The sequence below is a fragment of the Eublepharis macularius genome, chromosome 9 (genome assembly GCF_028583425.1).
Source record: "Eublepharis macularius isolate TG4126 chromosome 9, MPM_Emac_v1.0, whole genome shotgun sequence".
NCBI classification, from domain to species: domain Eukaryota; kingdom Metazoa; phylum Chordata; class Lepidosauria; order Squamata; family Eublepharidae; genus Eublepharis; species Eublepharis macularius.
Genome location: NC_072798.1, coordinates 7,703,560 through 7,723,276, shown reverse-complemented (window position 1 = coordinate 7,723,276; position 19,717 = coordinate 7,703,560). Strand labels below are relative to the sequence as shown.

Sequence of the window (19,717 nt, the reverse complement as noted above, 5' to 3'; positions counted from 1 at the left end):
ACTGACCTTGATGGATGGATGGGCCTGATTCAGTATAAGGCAGCTGCATGTGTGTATGCTGTGTGCCGAAGCTGCCTCGTGCAGACTTTCTCGAGCTGGGGCCAGTCCTTCAGACCTTAAGGCAAGCCCTGCCATCCTTTTGCTTTACATAAGCTACTCTTGAGTAATGAAATCCCCCCCCCCTCACTCCTGCCAGTGTATTGCCATGTTTTGTTCTGTCCTAGAAACAGAACATGGGAAGAGCCCAAGAAATGAAGCTACCAGCTAAGCAGTTCAACTGCAATGAAATAATAACTTTTTAAAAACAATTCTTAGAGCAGATCTCTTTGTGGTCCTTCCCTGGGTTCTTGGAGGCCCCTGCCTCAAGGGTACTGCAAAAATCTGGAAGATGATGATAATGGCAGCCATTCAGGTGTATGAATTAGGAGGTGATTCTGGGAATGACCCAAAAGCCCCCCTTCCTAGCAGGGAGGGCCTTGCTATGCCTCCCAGCCAAGGCCAGGCACGCTAACAGAAGTGGAAAAACAGTAAAGAGTCCAGTAGCACCTTTAAGGCTAACCAACTTTATAGTAGCATAAGCTTTCAAGAACCACAGCTCTCTTTGTCAGATGCATGTGTGTAATTAACGTGGGTTTCCCTATGTGTGTTTGCATTGTATCTTTCCGTTTTTCAGACCCTGTGAGAAATGGAAAGGGGATGGTGGTTAACTAAACATGAGATGGTGTGGTGGCATTGTCAGTCTTCCTGTCAGAAGTAATGGGTCTGATGGAGGGAGAGCAAGTGAGTTCCTATAGGGATGGAGATGTGTTATTGCAAGGAGAAGGAGGGTAAAACCAGCAAAGCTTGTGCAGAAAGGGGCAGGTATGTTTGTGGCTGTTGGTGGCAAAGATTTTGGTAAGCGTGCTATGGCTTCCGAGACTTTACGTTCTATATTTAAGGGCAAGGCAGTAAAATGCGTCACCTCCCGTCTCTCCCTGTGGCACTGATAGCTCTGATTTGGAAGAACTGGATAACGTTTCTTCAAATGCTGTATTAACACCTGCCCTTTCACCAACTGACTTTTCAAATGCATGCTTTTTTAAAAAAAAAATGCTGTAAGGGGAATTTCAGAAAGGAATTACGGCTGTAAAAGTTAAGCCTTTGTGAAGCTGTTGGACATGGGCTGGCTGAGTTGCAAAACTGTATGGGCCGTGTTAGGTTGATGGAGCTCAGCCAGGCACAGCTCGAGAGCCCGCACTACAGCAAGAGTTGTGCTTTTTCTGCCATCTAGTGGTCTTTCTGCCTTCCCTCTGCAGTAGATTTCTGAAGCAATTCCTCACTGGCAGCTCCCACTTTAAAGGGTAACAATGAAGAGAAAAGCAAAATAGTCATTTTCTTTTCTTTCTTTTTTTTGGTGTTGTCTTTATTGTCCGTTTCAGTTTGCTTTGCTGTTGATCTGTCTGTTTCATCTGTGACACTTTTACACTGGTGTGTGTGTGTGTGGGGGGGGCAAATATAATATGTTAATTTTAACAGGATAAATTCAACATGAGGAAAGAGAAGACGGTGGGGAAATGAAGGCAAAACAAAATCAAAATGGGAGTAAGTCCGATCAAACCATCCGGCTTTAGAAATTCAGTCTCAGCCCTCGTATCCAGTCTTAAATCGACAGTTGCCGTGGAACTTTTACTGGGTGATCTTGGGCCAGTTGTTCTCTCACCCAACCTACATCACAGAGTTGTTGTCAAGATAAAATTGAGGATAGGCAATTCATGCCCTGAGCTGCTCGGAGAACCAATGCACTAAATAAATAAATACACTTTTTCTTTGCTCCTTCTCTCACCCACAGTTCCAATGACTGGCTTCACCCAGAGAGCGACCATTGACCCAGAACTGAACGAAATTCACGTGTTGTCTGGACTTAGTAAAGACAAAGAGAAGAGGGAAGAGAACGTCCGCAACTCCTTCTGGATTTACGACATTGTACGGAACAGCTGGTAGGCAGCAGAATCCTTTTCTTGGGAAAGGAAAAGCGCACGTACTCTTGATGGTTATCCAGTGTGGCAAAGTTCCTGTGTAGATGATGCAGTCAACACTGAGGGGACGCAAGTTAATGTCCCCCCCCCCCCCCCGGTTCTGAAGCTACCTATGCGGACTTGATCCGGTAATTTTTTCATCCCACCCTGCCTCACAGGGTGGTTGTAGGACAATGTGTAGACCTCTATACGCCATCTTTAATTCCTTGATGGAAAATAGGTTTCGTGTCTCTTTTAATAGCACCTGTGCAGAACCAACTTTGGCCTCTCCATCCTGTGTAGCGGTTGGTGCTGGGGATGTGACTTTGAAATAAGCGCCACTTAACCCGCCTTGCTGAAGAATGTTCCCTTCTTGGGAAGTAGATCATCGTACTGCTATCTGAAGCTGCCCTCAGTCCTGTAGGGCAAGGGAACTAGTTGAAACTTTTTGTGGGTGACATTTTTTTTTTGCATTAATTCCCAAGGCTGCAGTAGACATAGGGTGATTTTATCACCTCCCGCCCATAATAGATACGCTGCTATGAACTGGCATGTTGCGGTGTTGAGTATTCTAACCTTTTCATCCTCCTTCTGCGTTATCTTGATTGGGTGAGCAAAAAAGGATCAACCGATCTTGGAAAATATGGCTGAGAACATGGAATGATTGGTATTAGCCCTCTACGTGCATTCAGGTGAACGCTTGTTCAAGATGAGGGAAGTACCTGGCTTGCTGTACGTCTCTTCCCCCTCCTCCTATATCCATATGCTGGGTGGCACAAGCCAGTCTCTCTGTTGGGCATTTTGGTTTCATAAGGGCCAGCATACATGAAGTCTTAGGTATATAAATCCAAAGCATCCAACCTGTTATTTCCTAAAATTAGGGTGTACTGGTTGTGTGTTTGGAGCCTACCTGTATTTGGCTTTTACCCTTGCAGGCCTGTTGATTGATACGACATTGTCTGTTTATTACATCTGTTTGTTGCATCTGTTTGTTTCTTCCCTCATTGATTTCAAGGCAGCATTCCTGAGGTTCTTCGGACATCTCTCATCTAGGCCCTGAGACCTGTTTAGCTTCTACAGGAGCAGTGTGTCTTGTGGAAACCAGCCATGCTTTAGATTCACCCAAAGTGTAGATGTAGGGTGGAAAATAGTAAAGAGTCCAGTAGCACCTTTAAGACTAACCAACTTTATTGTAGCATAAGCTTTCGAGAACCACCGCTCTCTTCGTCAGATGCATCTGACGAAGAGAGCTGTGGTTCTCGAGGGCTTATGCTACAATAAAGTTGGTTAGTCTTAAAGGTGCTACTGGACTCTTTACTATTTTGCAACTACAGACTAACACAGCTAACTCCTCTGGATGTAGGGTGGGTGCACTGTAAAGAGGGGTGCCTGCCAGACCAACATGATCTCAGTCCTCCGCTTGTACCTTCAGTTTAGCATCTGCTGCTGGCAGTTGAGAATAAAATCTACTGGTAGCACTTATTCTGTTTGGAGAAACATGATTCTTTGACTTGGAATGCACCTCCTGGATATTTTCTGTTGCAAGATCTGGACTTTTGTGTATTTTCTGTGTTTGGGGTCAGGCAGAATATAAGGGGGGGGGATGGCGGGGGGAGGGGATGTTTCTTGCACTCTTGTGTTGCCGAGAAAAACCATCAGAGGGATCAGCATCTGCAAAAACAGTTTCAATATGCTAAGAAATTGTCAGACTTATCTTCCTTCTAAATGCTTACCAGAAACAATTTCACAGCGGGATGTGGTTACAATGATTTCCATTCTGTGAGTCAGCGGGGATCTCTCGGGGTGTTAATGTGATATTTGGAGAGGCTTTTTTCAACTTTTACAACCCTCCCCCCCTTTGCTAAAATAAAGACCAGTGTTCATGTAGATGTGAAGGTGGGGTAGGAAAAACTCAGAAAAGGAGCTGCATGTGTTGCAGTTTTTCCCTAAGGACTCCCCCCGCCTCTTTTTTTTAAAGAGAAAAATGAAAATTTTGAGGATCACTGGAGAGAAAATTCCTATGAACTTTTTTTTTTTTTTTGGAATGTCAAAGTTACGGAAATTTTGGAGCTGAGGAAAAAATGCCACCTCCAGTCTTGGGGGAGAAAGGCGAGTAACAGAAATTAGGCATTTGTGACACTTTTTCTTATCAAACTTAATACAGTGTATTTGCTAAGTTACAGATGATGTATTTTGTGGCATTAACGCAGTAAAATAAATTTCATGAAACCTACAAATATAAATGCCATCGCTTTCTACAAGCACAGTTGCAAATACCACAGAGAAAGCTGCAAACCGCTGCACCTTTATGCTTCCTTAGCAGCCCAGTTTTTCCCTTCTAGGCGTTAAAAAGAAAAGTTGAAAAGAAACAACTTTTGCAGTAAAGAAAAAGTATGTTTCATGGACTGAAGGAGCCTCATGCAGTCATAGTGGGGCTGGCAGCGTGTTTGGACGTTGCGTTAAACATTATTGTTTAAATGTAAAATTTCATCCACAGTTAACTTGCAGTAAAATAGATGATGATGCACGTTGAAGAGATCAGTGTCTTCCATGTTCAGAAGTTGAGTTTAATTGCTGTGAATTCAATATGATTGTTGTTGCATTGTTAGTTGCTTTGAACAGCTGCGAAGGTAAGGTAGAAACCCTTATTAAAGTGCTGATAATTCTGAGAGTTTCTCTGCTGAACGGACCTTCATGAGATCAAATGTGCCCATTATGAAACGGTGCTGGCAGTGCCAGGCAAAGGGGACTGTTGGCGCAGCCCCTTATTCAGTGCCTTCTTGCAGGTCTTGCGTCTACAAGAATGACCAGGCAGCCAAAGAGAACACAAGTAAGAGCCTTCAGGAGGAAGAGCCCTGCCCACGTTTTGCACATCAGCTCGTGTATGATGAGTTGCACAAGGTGAGCTTGTTGGGCCCCGTGTGGGCTGATCCTTTTTGTTGTGCTAGGTAAACATGTGCGGCAGTGCTGAAGCACGCCTGATGGCTATCGCTACCCTTATCAGAAGTCGGATGGCATATAAAGCACCTGTATAATAAAGGGCTCGGGCAGAGTAGTTGGGAGCCCCCACAAGCAGGGTCAGGGGTTCTTTGTGAGGGCAGCAGGTTAAAAACGGGCAGGCTGTGTCCAGTGTTGAATTAAACCAGGCTGTACTACATGCCCTGAGGTTTTGGTTCCCGTCTTTCAAGGTTCATTATTTGTTTGGAGGGAATCCAGGCAAATCCTGTTCTCCAAAGATGCGGCTGGATGACTTCTGGTCCCTGAAGCTCTGTCGGCCGTCCAAGGAATACCTGCTACGCCACTGCAAGTACCTAATTAGGAAGCACAGGTATGGCTAGGAGTGTGCGATTCAGTATTCCCGAATAATACCTATGGTATATCTGGATATATCTGGCTTATTCGGGTATATTCGGATAAATGGCTGTTAGCCTCCCCTGCAAAGCCAATGAGGCTCTATCAGGCTCAATCAACTTGTTCACTTCTTAACTAGAGGAATCTCATGCCGTTGTTCCTCAGTGAGGACTTGTCTACTGCACTTTGAGAACCTGGGTTTGAATGCTCTGGCCACTCCAGTAGGCTGCAAAACAAAGAAGCCACTAAAGCTGCTCTTGTGTTCTCAGGAGGGTGTCAGTACAAGCAGTAAATGACCATTTGAAACCATTAAGTGAAATGATGAAGCTGTTCGGTTTTTTGCCTCTTGGCAGGGCAGGAAGGCTGTGTAATGGAATTCTCTCTTCAGGGAACCCTTTACCTCGCAGAATGCCCGAGCGAGGCACAGTGCAGTTTGAAACTTGTTCAAGGCGCGTTCTGCTTGCATTTTTTCTTATTTACTGACTAGTTAATAGTTAAATCTCTGCTGTGAAGAGCTTGCAGTTGTGGGTTTCTCTTATCTTTCCAAAGAACTGGGATGAACCTTTTCTTATTTTCAGGCCTGTAGCTAAGGGCTGCGCTACAAGTGACGGGGTCCCTGCTTTTACGCCTGTGTCTGCTGACCCCATTTTTAATAGATTTGTAGTTTTTTAGCACGGAGCCATGGGGCCCTCCTCCAGAACAGGCACTCAGCGGGGCAGCCCTAGTTGAGTCGGCTTGCTGACCAGCCAGCTCGTCCAAGGAAAATACAGGAGGAAGAGGGGGACTCGATTGCCCCTCTCCGTGCTTCTCTGATCGTCAGTTGAATGAATGCTGCCTGCCCTGCCCAGCCTGGTGCTCGGTCTGGTTGCAGAGGGGAGCAGGCTTTGATTCACCTTCGGTAGGTGCTTCTTTGCAAAGGGGCCAGAGAGAGGGAGGGCAGGGCAGGCTCCCCAGCCGCACGGGCTTGCTTTCCTCCTCCTCTCACTTCCTGGTTGGCGAGTCCCGCCGCTGTCTCCCCGCTGTTAACTATCCCCGAAGAGAGACTGCTGGGCTGGTCGCTATGCCTAGGGGTATCAGTTGGCAATCTCCAGTCTGTCCAAATATGAACAGGTTTTGTATTATGAGCTGCCTTGCATCTCTTTCTTTTGAAAAGCAGGGTCGAAGCGTTCCTTAAGAATAGCGCAGAGTGATTCATGAGTACTTAACTGTCCCGGAAGGTGCATTGTGAAAGAACCCAAATGAAAGGACAGACTCTGCCTGGCTTACACAGACCCCGCACAGGATCCTGTACATGCTGACAGCGATAAGTTCAGGGAACTTTCCAATCTGGAAGGAACCCGGATAGGGGAGGGGGGAGACTAGACGCCTCCGTTCCTTGTGCTTCCTGAAGCCCAGCACACTTGCCCTCCCTCTCCCTGGTCCCTTTGCAAAGAAGTGCCCCCAAGTCCGAGCCTTCCCCTCTCTGTATGTGGATTCAACTCTAGGCTGGGCAAGGGGGAGGAAGGCAGGCAGGCAGCCGGCCTTCGTCAGCCTTATGATCACAGAACAGCCGGCTAGAGTTGCCATCTTCCTCCTGCATCTTCCTCGGGCCAGTGGTCAGCAAGTGATCGGTCAGCAAGCACACAACTAGGGCTGCCCCAGTTCTGGCCCCGCAGCTCTGTGTTAAAAAAACCCTACAAATCACTCAAAAATGGAGTCAGCAGACATGGGTTTAAAACCAGGGAACCGATCCCGTGCAGCGTGACTCTTAAGTTCTCATGAGAACAAAGGGCTTTTAGAATCTGCTACACTTCTAGTGGCTGATGCCGGTGGCTGCATCACTTCCCTCCCTCCGCCCCCTCGACTTTGGGTGCAGGTTGAAGAGCATTCATTGCAGCAGGGCTGCGCCTGTAACTTTTAAGAGTTAGACGTTGCTGGATAGAATGAACATCAAACAACCTTCCTTTTGATCCGTAGGCCCCCCAGCGCTTTTCATTGGTTTGAACAAGTTAAAGCCAAAACCCAATCCCTCTGACCTCCCAAGGAACTTCAAAGCTGGTCTTCCTAGTCCAGGTGGACTTCTTTTCTCTTGTTCTCGAGCCTTCATCAGGCAGCCCTCCAGGAATTGGGGGTGGGGGTGGGGGTGAGGGAGAAGGCGGGGCTTTTCCAGCCATGCTTTTAGCATATTGATGTAGAGATACCAGCAAAAAATACTGAGCTGCCCCCAGTGGCTGTGCACTAAAACGCTTGTTTATTGCTGCAGGTTTGAAGAGAAGGCCCAGACGGATCCACTGAGTGCTCTGAAATACCTGCAGAATGACTTGTTTGTAACTGTAGATCACTCGGACCCAGAGGAGACAAAAGAGGTAGGGGGGGGGGGTGGACATTGGCCTGGCGCCGTTTCTCTTCTCATTAACACAAAAAGGTCCGTGTTGTAAGATGCCTTCTGGGCCGCTGAGCTGCTTTCACAATTTTGTGTCTGTAAATTTTGTGTTTGCATACTACCAAAGACACCCATGTACTCAATTGCACGAGTCTGGCTAATGAGGGGGACGTGTTGTCTCCCTTCTCCAGTGTTACATAAACACAAAGCTTAGGATGGTTGGAGGCCTCAACACTTCTATACATATTAACGCTGCCTTTGTGTTTATTTTAGCTCTTAAACTCCAGTGGCTTGTTCTTTTAATTTGGTTGACGGTTTAGAAACTTTAATAATGTGACTGTAGGCTCTTTGGAGCAGGGGCTCTGTCCAGTGGCATGAGGCTCGAAAAATAGTTCTTTGAATGGCTCACTTCTTTGATGGGAGCAGTACAGTCTGTTCTTGACAGTAGCTGACTGTCTTTGGCAGGGAAAAAAGGAAACGGGGAACCAGGTGCAAGGTGAAAGAACTTATTAAGATTTTTTGATCCCTATGCGTTTTGCTATTGAGCTTTGTCAGGAGATGCATAGTTCTGTGAGATAACATGAGAGGCCCATCCCGGGTCTGGAAAAGTAGCAATTATAATATGGAAAGAACACGGCTTAGCATTAGACATTCAATATACTGTGGCATCAGTGACATAACCACACAGTCATGGCATGGCTGTACACAGACATGACAGCTGTCCTCTCCGCAACACACCGTCTTCTTCAACGGGCACCTCTGGCCTCAAAACAGCCAGACCAGGTTTAGATTTCCCTGACCTGGATAGCCCAGGTGAGCCTGATCTCGTCAGATCTCAGAAGCTAAGCAGGGTCGGTCTTGGTTAGTAATTGGATGGGAGACCTCCAACAAAGACCAGGGTTGCAGAGGCAGGCAAAACGCAAAATGCCTCTGTTAGTCTCTTGCCATGAAAACCCCACCAGGGGTTGCTATAAGTCAGCTATGACTTGATGGCACCCTCCACCACCACCACTCGTTTAGATCACTATCCTGAGGTCATTAGCTGATAATAAAGAGTCATGGAGGTCTCTTTTTGGTCCCTTAGAACCACATGGTGTGTCTGAATGAATGATGTGCCACATCTAAATGCATTGATGCCATCACCTGGGCATGCTCTTAAGGGACTATGTTAGGGAGCATGCATCTCTGCGCCTTACAGTTTAGCTGTTAATATGTGGCTGATTTCTGTAGGCTTCCTCCAAAGCCAAGGAAACTCAGACAGCCACATCACATACAGTAGGAGAGGCAAGCCAACTCAGAGTTTGCATTGAGGTGAAATTTACATTTAATCAACCACTTTGACGTGTCTGATTTTTTTTTTTTTTGCCATTCCAAAACTGGAAAGAAGCTGAATGCTGTTTGCATAACTTCCTTTCTGACTTGCCGGTAATTAAGCTCTGTTTGTGTAGTGCCAAGTTGAACAGCAAAATGAATCTGGTCGGGAAGGCGTAACATAAAACCAGCAATAAAGATACTTGGAATTACTTGCCAGTAAAGTGGGAAGACTCCGATATAGGAGGGACATACCCACCCCATCAGGTTGCTCAGATGGTTGACCAAGAATATTTTCCTCTCGGTATACTGGAAAACTTGTTTTTAATTTCTCTTTTCTCCTCTAGTTTCAGCTGCTTGCTTCAGCCCTCTTCAAATCTGGCTCAGATCTGAGCACTCTGGGTAAGAATGCTTTGGTTTAGCAGGAATTACTGCTTTGCAGCTATCTTTTAAATCCTCTGAAATGTTACGGGATTGGTTTTGAGCTCTTGGTATGCTAGATGTTGCGCAGTGGGATTAGCCTTGTAAGGACAAGGACACTGGCCAAAGTAAATGAACTAGCACGGCTTTCTTCTGGAAGCCATTAGCCTGGTGTGCCGTGCAGCAGTGCCCTGTTAAATGTGGGTACACCCAGCTGTTCTGCCCAGCCCTGGGCAAGTGTATTTCCTTGGGCAGTTTGTTGAGGAAAACAGCAACCCTTAATTTTTCTAGAACACAGAAATCCAAGCTTCCCAAGCTGTAGCAATTCTTCCCTTTGCGTCCCCCCCCCCCTCAAAACTGCCTCCTTTAGACTATTGCCTTGATTTTTGTAACTCTTCAGGCAGAATACTGCAGCTTATAGTTTGGGATTTGGTACCTGCTCTTCCTCTCCTTTAATCACCCATGGAGACTTTCCACCAAGTTCCAGTACCCAGCTGGGAGACAGAGAACTCTGCTTTGGGAGAACTGGACTTGTGGGCTTGATGGCGCAGGCAGAAACCAAAACGCAGTCTCTTACGCTCAGGCCTTTTCACACCTTTGAGTACTCCTCAAATATTACAGTAATGATGTGGATATACTTTCCCATGATTTTATCCCAGGGCACTGCTGGAGCATTTTGAAGGCCCACACTCTGTGCGCCCTTAGAGTGAACTCCTCATCTTCCCCCGACCCCAACCACAGTTGTCGTGTCTTGAAATAGTTGCTCCATGGAGTGAACCCGCAAAAGAGTTCTTTGCTACTGTAATATTAAAGGGCATCTCTTGAGCTCCTTACCGAGATGCCTGGGTGATGCTTGTTTTACAGCAATTGATTTTTTTAAAAGTATAACATACCTGTCGTAGAGTTTGCCAGCTTTTGGTACCTCGTCCCACTGCCCTGATCGAACAGCGCCCCCCACCCCCAATCTTATTGATTTAGAGCCAGGGGCCGTCAATCTCTTTGAGCCTTCAGGCACCTTTGGAATTCCAGCACAGGGTGAAGGGCACAGCAAAAAAACGGCTGCTGCAGGAGGTGGGCCCAGCCCCAAAATGGCTGCTACCAGAGGCAAAGCCAACCATCACACATCAGGGAATGAGGTTATGCGTAACTCTGATAGTAACTCTTCAACGTTCTAGACAAAAGCTGTTTAACAGGATGCCTTTTAATCTGCACAGCCGGTCAGATGTCCAGTGGCCAATCAGAAGCCCTGCTGGGTAAATGCCTCCCCCTCCCTTTCTAAAAACTCTTGGTGGGTGCCAAGAAAGGAATCGATGGGCCCCCCCCCCCCATGTTGGAGATCCATGATCTAAAGCAATGGTCCCTGAGATCCATCCATGTAGCTGGGAGCTTTGTAAGGAGAGCTTTCATGGAACTCCTTCGAACCATATTTCGATTTCAAGATCTGGCATGTTTTGATTTTTCTAACTCTTTCCGAGATGCCATCTGGCAAAACACCCAAACATAATCCAGAATCCCAGTTTGTCTCACCTCTGTCTCTCCTCCCTCCCTTCTCCATCTCCAGGGTTTTCGGACGTTGATCACATCTACGCTCAACGAACACAGCTCTTTGATACCTTAGTGAACTTCTTTCCTGACAACATGACGCCGCCCAAAGGCAACTTGGTAGACCTTATCACTCTGTGACAGGGCAACAGAGGAAAAAAGGACACTTTACTTCCAGTATTTTTAATTTTTTTTTTTTGTGCATTGATTGGAGTGACTGGTGAACTGCAGTAATAGAGTAAACCCGGCTTTGGAAGGGGCTTTATGGATAAAACCAAATGGGATTAGGCTAATAAAGAAAAAAGTAATTAACGTACTTCTGACAGAAAAAAAATCTATATTTTCTGACCTTGACTTTTAAAAAGTTGATGAACGTCAAAAAGAAGAAAGCAAAATGGTGTGTTCGTCTGCGTTGTTTATACTTCACAGGTTCTCCCAGGGTGTGACTGAAGCTGTGGAGAATGACAACTGGGGGGCGAGGGGCGGGGGTGGAACGGGATGGACTGTGCTTATGGCTTGGTTGTGATTTTGTCCCCGTTCTTGCTTTGCCAATATTTAGCTTTGCTTTTCAATGTTTGTGCAACCTGGCAGCGGGTATGTGCGGACAATTGTGTGCGTGCATGCGTGTTGTACGTGTGGTGACTCGGGTCTTGTGTTTGCAGTGTGACTGTGAAAGAACGCAGCCCTGCGGCCTTCTCAGCCTGAAGAAGCCAGGGCCCTCTGGTGTAACACCGGAGATACAGACGTGTGTAATGAAAGCCTCCCGAAGGCCACCAAAGCTAGTTTGGGAGGGGGAGGCAGAAGAAGGTTGGTGTGTGTGTGTGTGTGTGTGTGTGTGTGTGTGTAACACTGTGTGCCATCCTGCCGCTTTTCTGTTGATTATCCACTTCACGTCTTCCTTCCCCAGCACTCAAATACGTAACTAAAGGCTCTTGTATGCAGAGGTAAGAGTATGCCAGGTCTCCTGGCAAGAAGAACGGATGGGCATTCTTCATTGTGTGTGTGTAGGGGAAGGAGGGAATTAAGAACTGCTGCTTCCACTCCAGATCTCTCTGCTTCGAACCAGTCTAGTTGTGGCTGTAGTGGTTAGGGTGGTTAGGGCGTCGGACTAGGATCTGGGAGACCCAGGTTCGAATCACCACTCATACCATGGAAGCTCGCTGGGTGACCTAAGCTACCTCATATGGTTGCGGTAAGGATAAAATGGGGGAGAGGAGAAGGATGTAAGTTGGGTCCTCATTGGGGAAAAAGGTGGGGTATGAATGAAATAAATAAATCTCTCCCCAGCTGCTTTTTCTAAGAGGAAGCAGACATGCATGTGCAACATGTCAATTGATCTTTACGGGGTGTTGCCGTAGGCTGTTGTTTCTCAGAGTCACTTGGAACCTATCAGGGTCCGCGCCATGACTCACGCGTGGAGAATGCTTGGCTGTGCCCTTTGTCAGAGGTGGCATTGGATCTGCTTCAGTGCGGTGGGGGTGGAGGAGGACTGTGCCATCAAGTGTCAGCCGACTTACGGTGACCCCGTACAGTTTTCAAGGCAAGAGACGGAACAGAGGTGTCTTGCCGTTGTCTGCCTCTGCACAGAGGCCCTGGATCTCCTTCACGGTCTCCCATCCAAGCACTAACCAAGGCTGACCCGGCTTCGGAGGTGTGATGTGATCAGGCCAGCCTGGGCTATCCAGGTCAGGGCTGTTCCATTGTGTAAAGCCGATGGATGTGCAGACTCTTTCCCAGTCTTTTTTTTTTTTTTTACACCCCTCCCGGGCAGATCTATGAAAGTTTGCAAATGTGCATATTTGTGGGCATATCTGTTGTCATTTGTGTCAGAGCAGGTGGTCGCAAAGAGCTCGCCGTGTTATACGGGAGATGTAATCGTATGTCAGTGCTTGTTGGTTGCTTGGTGATGAGTGGGGAAATCTCCCACTCCCGGCTTGGCCCCCAGCCCAAGCTTGGAAGTGTCGGCAAGGTGAGACACAATGCGACACAGAGGAATCCCATTCCAACACTGCCCTCCAGGCTGTGTGGATATCATAGCTCAGGTTTGGACTGTGGTTATTGTGTTACGTGGTTTGGAGGGGCCAAGCATGCATTAAAGGTGCATTCAGTTCCCTTTAAAGGCTCGTGTAGATTTGCCTTTAGATAGGGATTTTAAGAGCTCTCAGTAACGTTAACCTGTATACATACGTGTTGAAAAGAAATGATGGCTCATTCCTTCCTCCAGATTCCTTTTTCTCCTAGTAAAAGATTTGGTGAGGGAATGTGCAGGAGAGTCCCCCAGAATGTAAATAACCTCAGCAAGGTTCCCAGAAACATGTCGTTCAGATTGACTGGTGAAAGGTGTATCTATGTGGCTTTAAGAATGCGATACCTGGAAAATAGTAAAAAGTCCACTAGCACCTTTAAGACTAACTTTATTGAGGCATAAGCTTTCGAGAACCACAGCTCTCTTCGTCAGATGCATCGTCAGCTTTCGAGAACCACAGCTGGCGATACACCTGACGAAGAGAGCTGTGGTTCTCAAAAGCTGACGATGCACCTGACGAAGAGAGCTGTGGTTCTCAAAAGCTGGCGATGCACCTGACGAAGAGAGCTGTGGTTCTCAAAAGCTGGCGATGCATCTGACGAAGAGAGCTGTGGTTCTCAAAAGCTGACGATGCATCTGACGAAGAGAGCTGTGGTTCTCGAAAGCTTATGCCTCAGTAAAGTTGGTTAGTCTTAAAGGTGCTAGTGGACTTTTTACTATTTTGCTACTAGACTAACACGGCTAACTCCTCTGGATCTATAACACCTGGAGGACGTTCCCAAGATCCTTCTCCTGCAACGTTTTCTATGATGGGGAGGCCCTCGGGGAGAACCTCTGGACAGTGCCAAGGAAAGAACAGTGTGACTCCAGTTCCGGGAAGGAAAGCTGCGCCAGGTTAAGCTCGCCTTCCCCTCCCTTGCCTGCCCTGTTCAGAAAGGGTCCTATTCCCAGGGATCGTGTACAAGAACAATGTCTGTTTCCTGCTACTCTCTCAGTACAGTTTGAAGCTTTGCACCCACTGAAGAGCCACCGAAGTTGGAGGAAGGCTCTTTAGGCGGAAGGATGGCTTCAGGGAGCAAGGAAGGAGCTTGCAGGAGTCGGTCCCTAAGGCTGCCTAGGTGGCTCCTCCACTGTTGCCTGGAGTTTCATCCCTGCCCCCCTGAGACCGCTGGCCGGGCAGCCTTGGGTTTGTGGGTAGCATGAAAGTGTGCTCAGGAGAGAGATTTTTCCTCCGAGCTCGGCGTCGCACCATTTTGTGTACCTGCCGCTTGCCCTTGTTCCATGTTTTCAGCTCTGGCACATTAAACTCATTCTTTCAAGAAAACAAAATGGGCCTTTGAACCTGCTGGGGCCGGGCTCCACAACTGATGCCGCTGAAGCATATACCTCTGGAGTGAGCTCCGTTCTGCACTCTTCCGTCGCTGGCAATTTGCACCTTCACGATCCTGGCTCCTGAAACGATTTGTGTGTGTATCGGAAAAAATTCCTTTGATTTCAGGCATAACTCCCCGCCCCACCCTTTTAGCGGTGAAGGCCAGAAATGATAAAGCGTTAGATTGGGCGCTGTACGGCTTGCATTTTTAGAAACAAAAGCCAATGAAGCCTGGAGAGCAAACCACCTTGTAGAGGTTTAATTGTCAAGCGCTGCTTTGCAAGAACTCCTGCAGGGACCCTCTGGAAAGAAATGGGAGGCACACAAAATGGTGATGGCCTGTAATTGCTCGGCCAAGTTATTAGTTGACACGTTTTAGGTCTCTCAACAATGCCTTGAGAAACCAGCAATTTCTTAAATGTCTCGGAGACGGGAGAGTCGGGCCCAGTGAGCTATACCAGACAAGCGGGCAGAGAATCTGGATTAAGCAGATCTGTGGAATTTGACAATGGGCTGATCAGGGGGTGGTGAAATTACACCCCTTAAACGCTGCATTTAAAAACCATAATTCTTTTTGGATGCTTTGTGTGAGGCCCGGGTTTTTTTTTTCAAGCAAGGATTCTTTTAAATGAACTCGATAGTTGAGTGTTTGGTTGACATGAATGGATTTGGACAGCTGGACAAATATGATGAAATAGCTGTGCCAATAAAGCATAATTATGCGATGGGGTGGGGGGAGGACACGGGGCCTTTTCAGTTCAGCCTGAAGGATTTGGCCAGCTCTTCCTCCGAGGAGGCTTGGAACGGCTTTCCAGTTGAGACTGTTTTCATGCCCCGCAATATCTGGTCACGGAGTCTGTTAAGATCTCTCTGCATCATATGGTACTATCCTGCCATGCTTATCAGAAAATGCGAGTCGAGAAAGGCTAGCAGAAAACTGAAGGATGACTTTTCACTGACAAGGGGATATATGTATGCTAGTACCCTGTGATCAGCCCAAAGGTAGGCGAGTTACGGCCCAGGGACAACGCCTGACCCATGGCAGCCTTTCTTCTGGCTTGAGCACTACCAGTGTGCCAAAGAGTGTTGGCCTGTGTATTGATCATGGGCTGACGCTCCTGAAAAAGTGATCAAATAGGCTTGACTCCTGCCAGCAGGGGTGGGGTGGGAGTTAAATGAACACGTATGAAGCTGCCTTATACCGGATCAGACCGTCAGGCCGTCTAGGTCAGTATTTTTCAGATTAGCCCAGCTCCCCCGGGGTCTCTCGTAGAAGCCTTTCACTCCACCTCCTACCTGAGGGTTTTAACTGGGGGTGCTGGGGACTGAATCTGGGTCTTTCTATATGCGAAGCCTAAGTTCTCCCACTAAGCTACAACATCTGGGACTCTGGCACTTCGGAGGGCACGCGCTGGCACTGGGAGCAAGAAGAGTTCGCGTGCCCCACTTGGAGCCCTCCAAAGCAACCAGAGCCTCAGCAGCAGCACTCAGGCTGTGAAAACCTTTGTACCTTTCCCTACTACCCCACCCCTGCTAGACTAGCCCTGAAGTTTTACATGAAGTATCTGAGTGGGGGTGGAACCTGACAGCCCTCTGCTTTCCCATTTTTATCTCAAACACATTTAAGCAGGGCTTTTTTTCAGGGGGAATGCGGGGGAACGGAGTTCCGGAACCTCTTGAAAATGGTCACATGGCTGGTGGCCCCACCCCCTGATCTCCACAGTTTAGATTGGAGTGGTGCGGAGGGCAATCTAAACTCCCCTCTGTCTGGAGATCAGGGGGTGGGGCCACCAGCCATGTGACCATTTTCGCTGAGGGTGATTTCAACTTTTAAAAACTCCACCCTTGTTCCAGCTGACCCAAAGTGACGTCAATTGGCCCTGGGAGCATGCGTGCACTTTGGGCATGCACATGTGGTACCAGGGGCACCACCTCCCGCCAAGAGTTGCCCCCTGTGCTGGCAACCCACTGAATTCCACCACCTCTTTTCCCAGGAAAAAAGCCCTACGTTTAAGTTGACTTGGCTGCTATACACTGGCAATGAAGACTGATCTGCCGTGATTGGAGTTTGGAGTTGGGGTTCCGAAGCTCAACCTGGATCAGTGACTGGGTGTCCTCCACCGTACCTAACAGAACTCCCCTCTTTGCGTGGGAGGGGAACTTTCTCGTGTGATACAAGCAGGGAAATGAAAGAGAATAGCGACTCCAAACTCAGCTGGGGCCGAGAAGGCAACGTGGGGCCCACCGTTGGCCTATTCAATTTCTGGCCCTGGTGACCCATTGTGGTGGCCGAGGCATGGAGCTTTTTGTCTGGAGCGAATCGCCTTCTCTATTAAACAACGCTGTGGGTCTTCCGACCTCATGTAAAATGGGTGCTATGAAATTGTGGTTAATGATTCGGCAAATCGTGTTTGGCCGTGAGTTGGCTGCATGGATAGAGGCTAACATGACTGGTTGTGGAGGGTCAAAGAAGAAGAAAGGCATGAAATGATTTCCCCTGGATATAATCAAATCCTCTCGGGTTGCTGGTGGTGTTAAGAGCCTTGGGGGCACATCATACATGCCTGCCAATAACGAATAAAGTCCTCTTTCCCTTTGCACTATTTTTGCTTAAATTCATCCAACCTGCAGCAAATTTCTGGCTCTCATGGATGGACAAGGGATGCCTCGCCTCCTCCTTAGATGCTGAGCTTGAGGTACCTTTCAGTCTGATCGGTCCAGTTTTAACGAAGCCGCCACTGCTCCGTCTTGAAAGCATCATGTTCCTTGGGCAAAGCTCTTCTACCCTGGAATGCCTGAGGAAAAACTGGAGGCACGAAGGAGCCTTTTGGTTCAAGGCCGGGATGTGGGAACTTCTCTATCCTGGATGTTGCCTGCGTTATTCCAATCCTAACCTGCCATTGGCTGACCTTCTGTGATGTCACAAGATTCATGATGGTTGCAAGATAAAAGACATAAAGGAGGCCTAGTGGGAAAAGCGGGTCCCGGCAGGAAAGGGAGTTGGGGTGGACTGGGGGATCCTTACGAAGGGGCTGAGGCTTGAGGCAATGTAGGTACAGAGAAGAGAAGCAGGCTAAATGGGACGGAGTCTTTGTATGTAGGACCGAAATCTGATTTTTCAAGTTAAGTTCAGCTGAGTGCTGCCAAGGTGGCAAAACGTGGGCCACCAACCCTGCATCTGGAACGTCTCTTGTTTAAAAGGGGAAATGAGCTCTCCAGGGCTTGTAGAAACAAGCACTGTAGCAAAAGGAGAAAGATTTCAAACTTTGTACAGCCTTTTTTGCATGGGTGATTTTTGCTGCTTTGGGCTCCACGCCTCTTTGGGTTTTCTTCCAAATTCCAGACGGTTAACTCCCCTTCAGATTTCAGTGCGACGTTTCAAGGGTTCTCTTCCGAATTTTCTCGCAGTGCAAAGAAAAAGAAAAAGATGCAGGCAGAAAACTTGGAAGGGAACTCTTGAAACGCCGCACTGAAATCTGAAGGGGAGTTAACCGTCTGGAATTTGGAAGAAAACCCAAAGAGGTGTGGAGCCCAAAGCCGCAAAAATCGCCCATGCAAAAAAGGCCTATTTGTCCATTTGGCATCGAATAAGCATTAGAGGAACCCCCGTTTAAAGCAGAAGTCCTAGTTGTGTGCTTTTCTAGGTTTGATGCTGATCTAACTGGACACCAAGTTGACAAGCGGGTTGCACTTTCTGGCAATATCTACCAGCGGCCTCACACACAAAAAAGGTTCAGCGTTTGGTTTTCTACCCAGCAGCCATTGAATGACTGTGGACTCTTTTTTTTTTTTAATCTGTGGCCCTGCCTAAAAAATAAGGGATGCTACAGCTCTCGAAACACGGCATCATTGCTGCAGCGCTGATAAAACCCACGTAAAATCTGCGGCCAAGTCAGACCACTGGCCTTTCTCACCCAATACTGTCTGCTCAGGTTGGTGTGCCTGGCTTGGAAAGACCAATTCCCAGCATCCTCTCTCTCTTTCTCCTCCCTCTCTCTAACTGGAGATGTTGGCGATAGGACCAGGGACCTCGCATATGCAAAGTACGGGATCTGCTGCCGATCCAAAGCGTTCTCACCCCTGTTGGTGTTGATGCTGATAGCAGAGACTTAACACCGTGCCTAGATTAGGACCAGTCTTCCCCCGCCCCCCCAAGAGAGGACATCATGAGACACTTATTTAATATTGCAAGCGTAAACATGTCTTTTAGCCTTCCTTATTTCTCCCCAGGAAAACCTAGAAGCTGGAGACTGAGATGGGGAGAAGGGGTTCTCAACACCGTGACCAGACTGACATGCCTATTATTATTTTGCAGGAAACCCCAAAGGGGTATAAACATAGAGCTGGAAGGGATCCCAAGGGCCATCTAGTCCAGCCCCCTGCATATAAAACTTAGTACCATTTCTTGCCTATATACACTTCCTTGGATTTATCTTTGCTGCCTTTGACATCCTTCCCCCAAGCGGTGTAATGAAAGGTGTAGGGAAATTCCCTCCCCAAACTGGTGGCAAGCAGCAAATGTTCTCTTGAATCAGGATGCTGCCTATGAATTGTTCCTCCATGTTGATTGACTTAGTGTGATCGTATGCAGAGTCACTTTAGTCTGAGTCCTACATAACCCTGCACAGGGCAGCAATGTAAGCCTCAGTGTCCCTCTGTGGTCAGTCAGGAATCCCTGCCGTGGCTTGTGGGGGGTGTCTGCCAAATGAACACGCTTGCCTGAACTGAGGCAATGGATTTGGACCAGCCTCAGGGCTGGCCCAAAATGTTTTGATTCCAGAGGCATGAAACCTAAATGGGACCCCCGTGCACTCGCTGACCAGGAAGCACAGTCAACCCAAGATGTTTTCATGTGCGATCTTTGGTGACCTGTTCCTTTCCACGGAGCTTGTGTCGCAGAGCTTTCTAGTGGATTGGGCCCTTGCAGGTCAGACTTGCCCAGCTTCTTGTTTTCTTGGCCTTCCTTTTCCTTTGTTGCCCTTTGACTGCATCATCTACCTTCCGGGGCAGCAGCTGCCGCTAAAATGGAAGCCTCGTTTGGTAGCCTCCACTGCAAGATACCTGGATGGCAGCATTTAATGACTCACGTGTGACTGGTATTGCACACTGAAAAGGAGCCGAATTGTTCCTTGAGTCGTGTTGTCAGGAGTGGGTGGAATTTAGTAGCTGATGTTCAGAACAGCTCCTCTTTATGTGGAGTCTCAAGAACTGTTGTATAGCACGTCCTTCCATGCTGCAGCAGCTTTAGATTTTTTCCTGTTCTCCGCCTGCAGCGCTGATATCCCTCTGCCTTCTCCCTCCTACCGGGGCTGCAAGGCAAATCATTTTGATTCCCGAAA

At 47.8% G+C, this 19,717-nt stretch overlaps 1 protein-coding gene across 2 annotated transcripts in view; it reads left to right on the top strand.

The window, feature by feature from the left end:
• Positions 1–11,378, top strand: part of MKLN1 (muskelin 1) — a 107,762-nt gene extending 96,384 nt beyond the window's left edge. For both annotated transcript variants that reach the window (XM_054989198.1, XM_054989201.1), the window contains exons 13-18: positions 1,829–1,976; positions 4,781–4,895; positions 5,183–5,322; positions 7,588–7,690; positions 9,366–9,420; positions 11,000–11,378. In XM_054989198.1, the coding sequence (XP_054845173.1) occupies positions 1,829–1,976; positions 4,781–4,895; positions 5,183–5,322; positions 7,588–7,690; positions 9,366–9,420; positions 11,000–11,121 (683 nt within the window). In that variant the 3' untranslated portion in view covers positions 11,122–11,378. The remainder of the gene's footprint in view (positions 1–1,828; positions 1,977–4,780; positions 4,896–5,182; positions 5,323–7,587; positions 7,691–9,365; positions 9,421–10,999) is intronic.
• Positions 11,379–19,717: the final 8,339 nt, after the last annotated feature.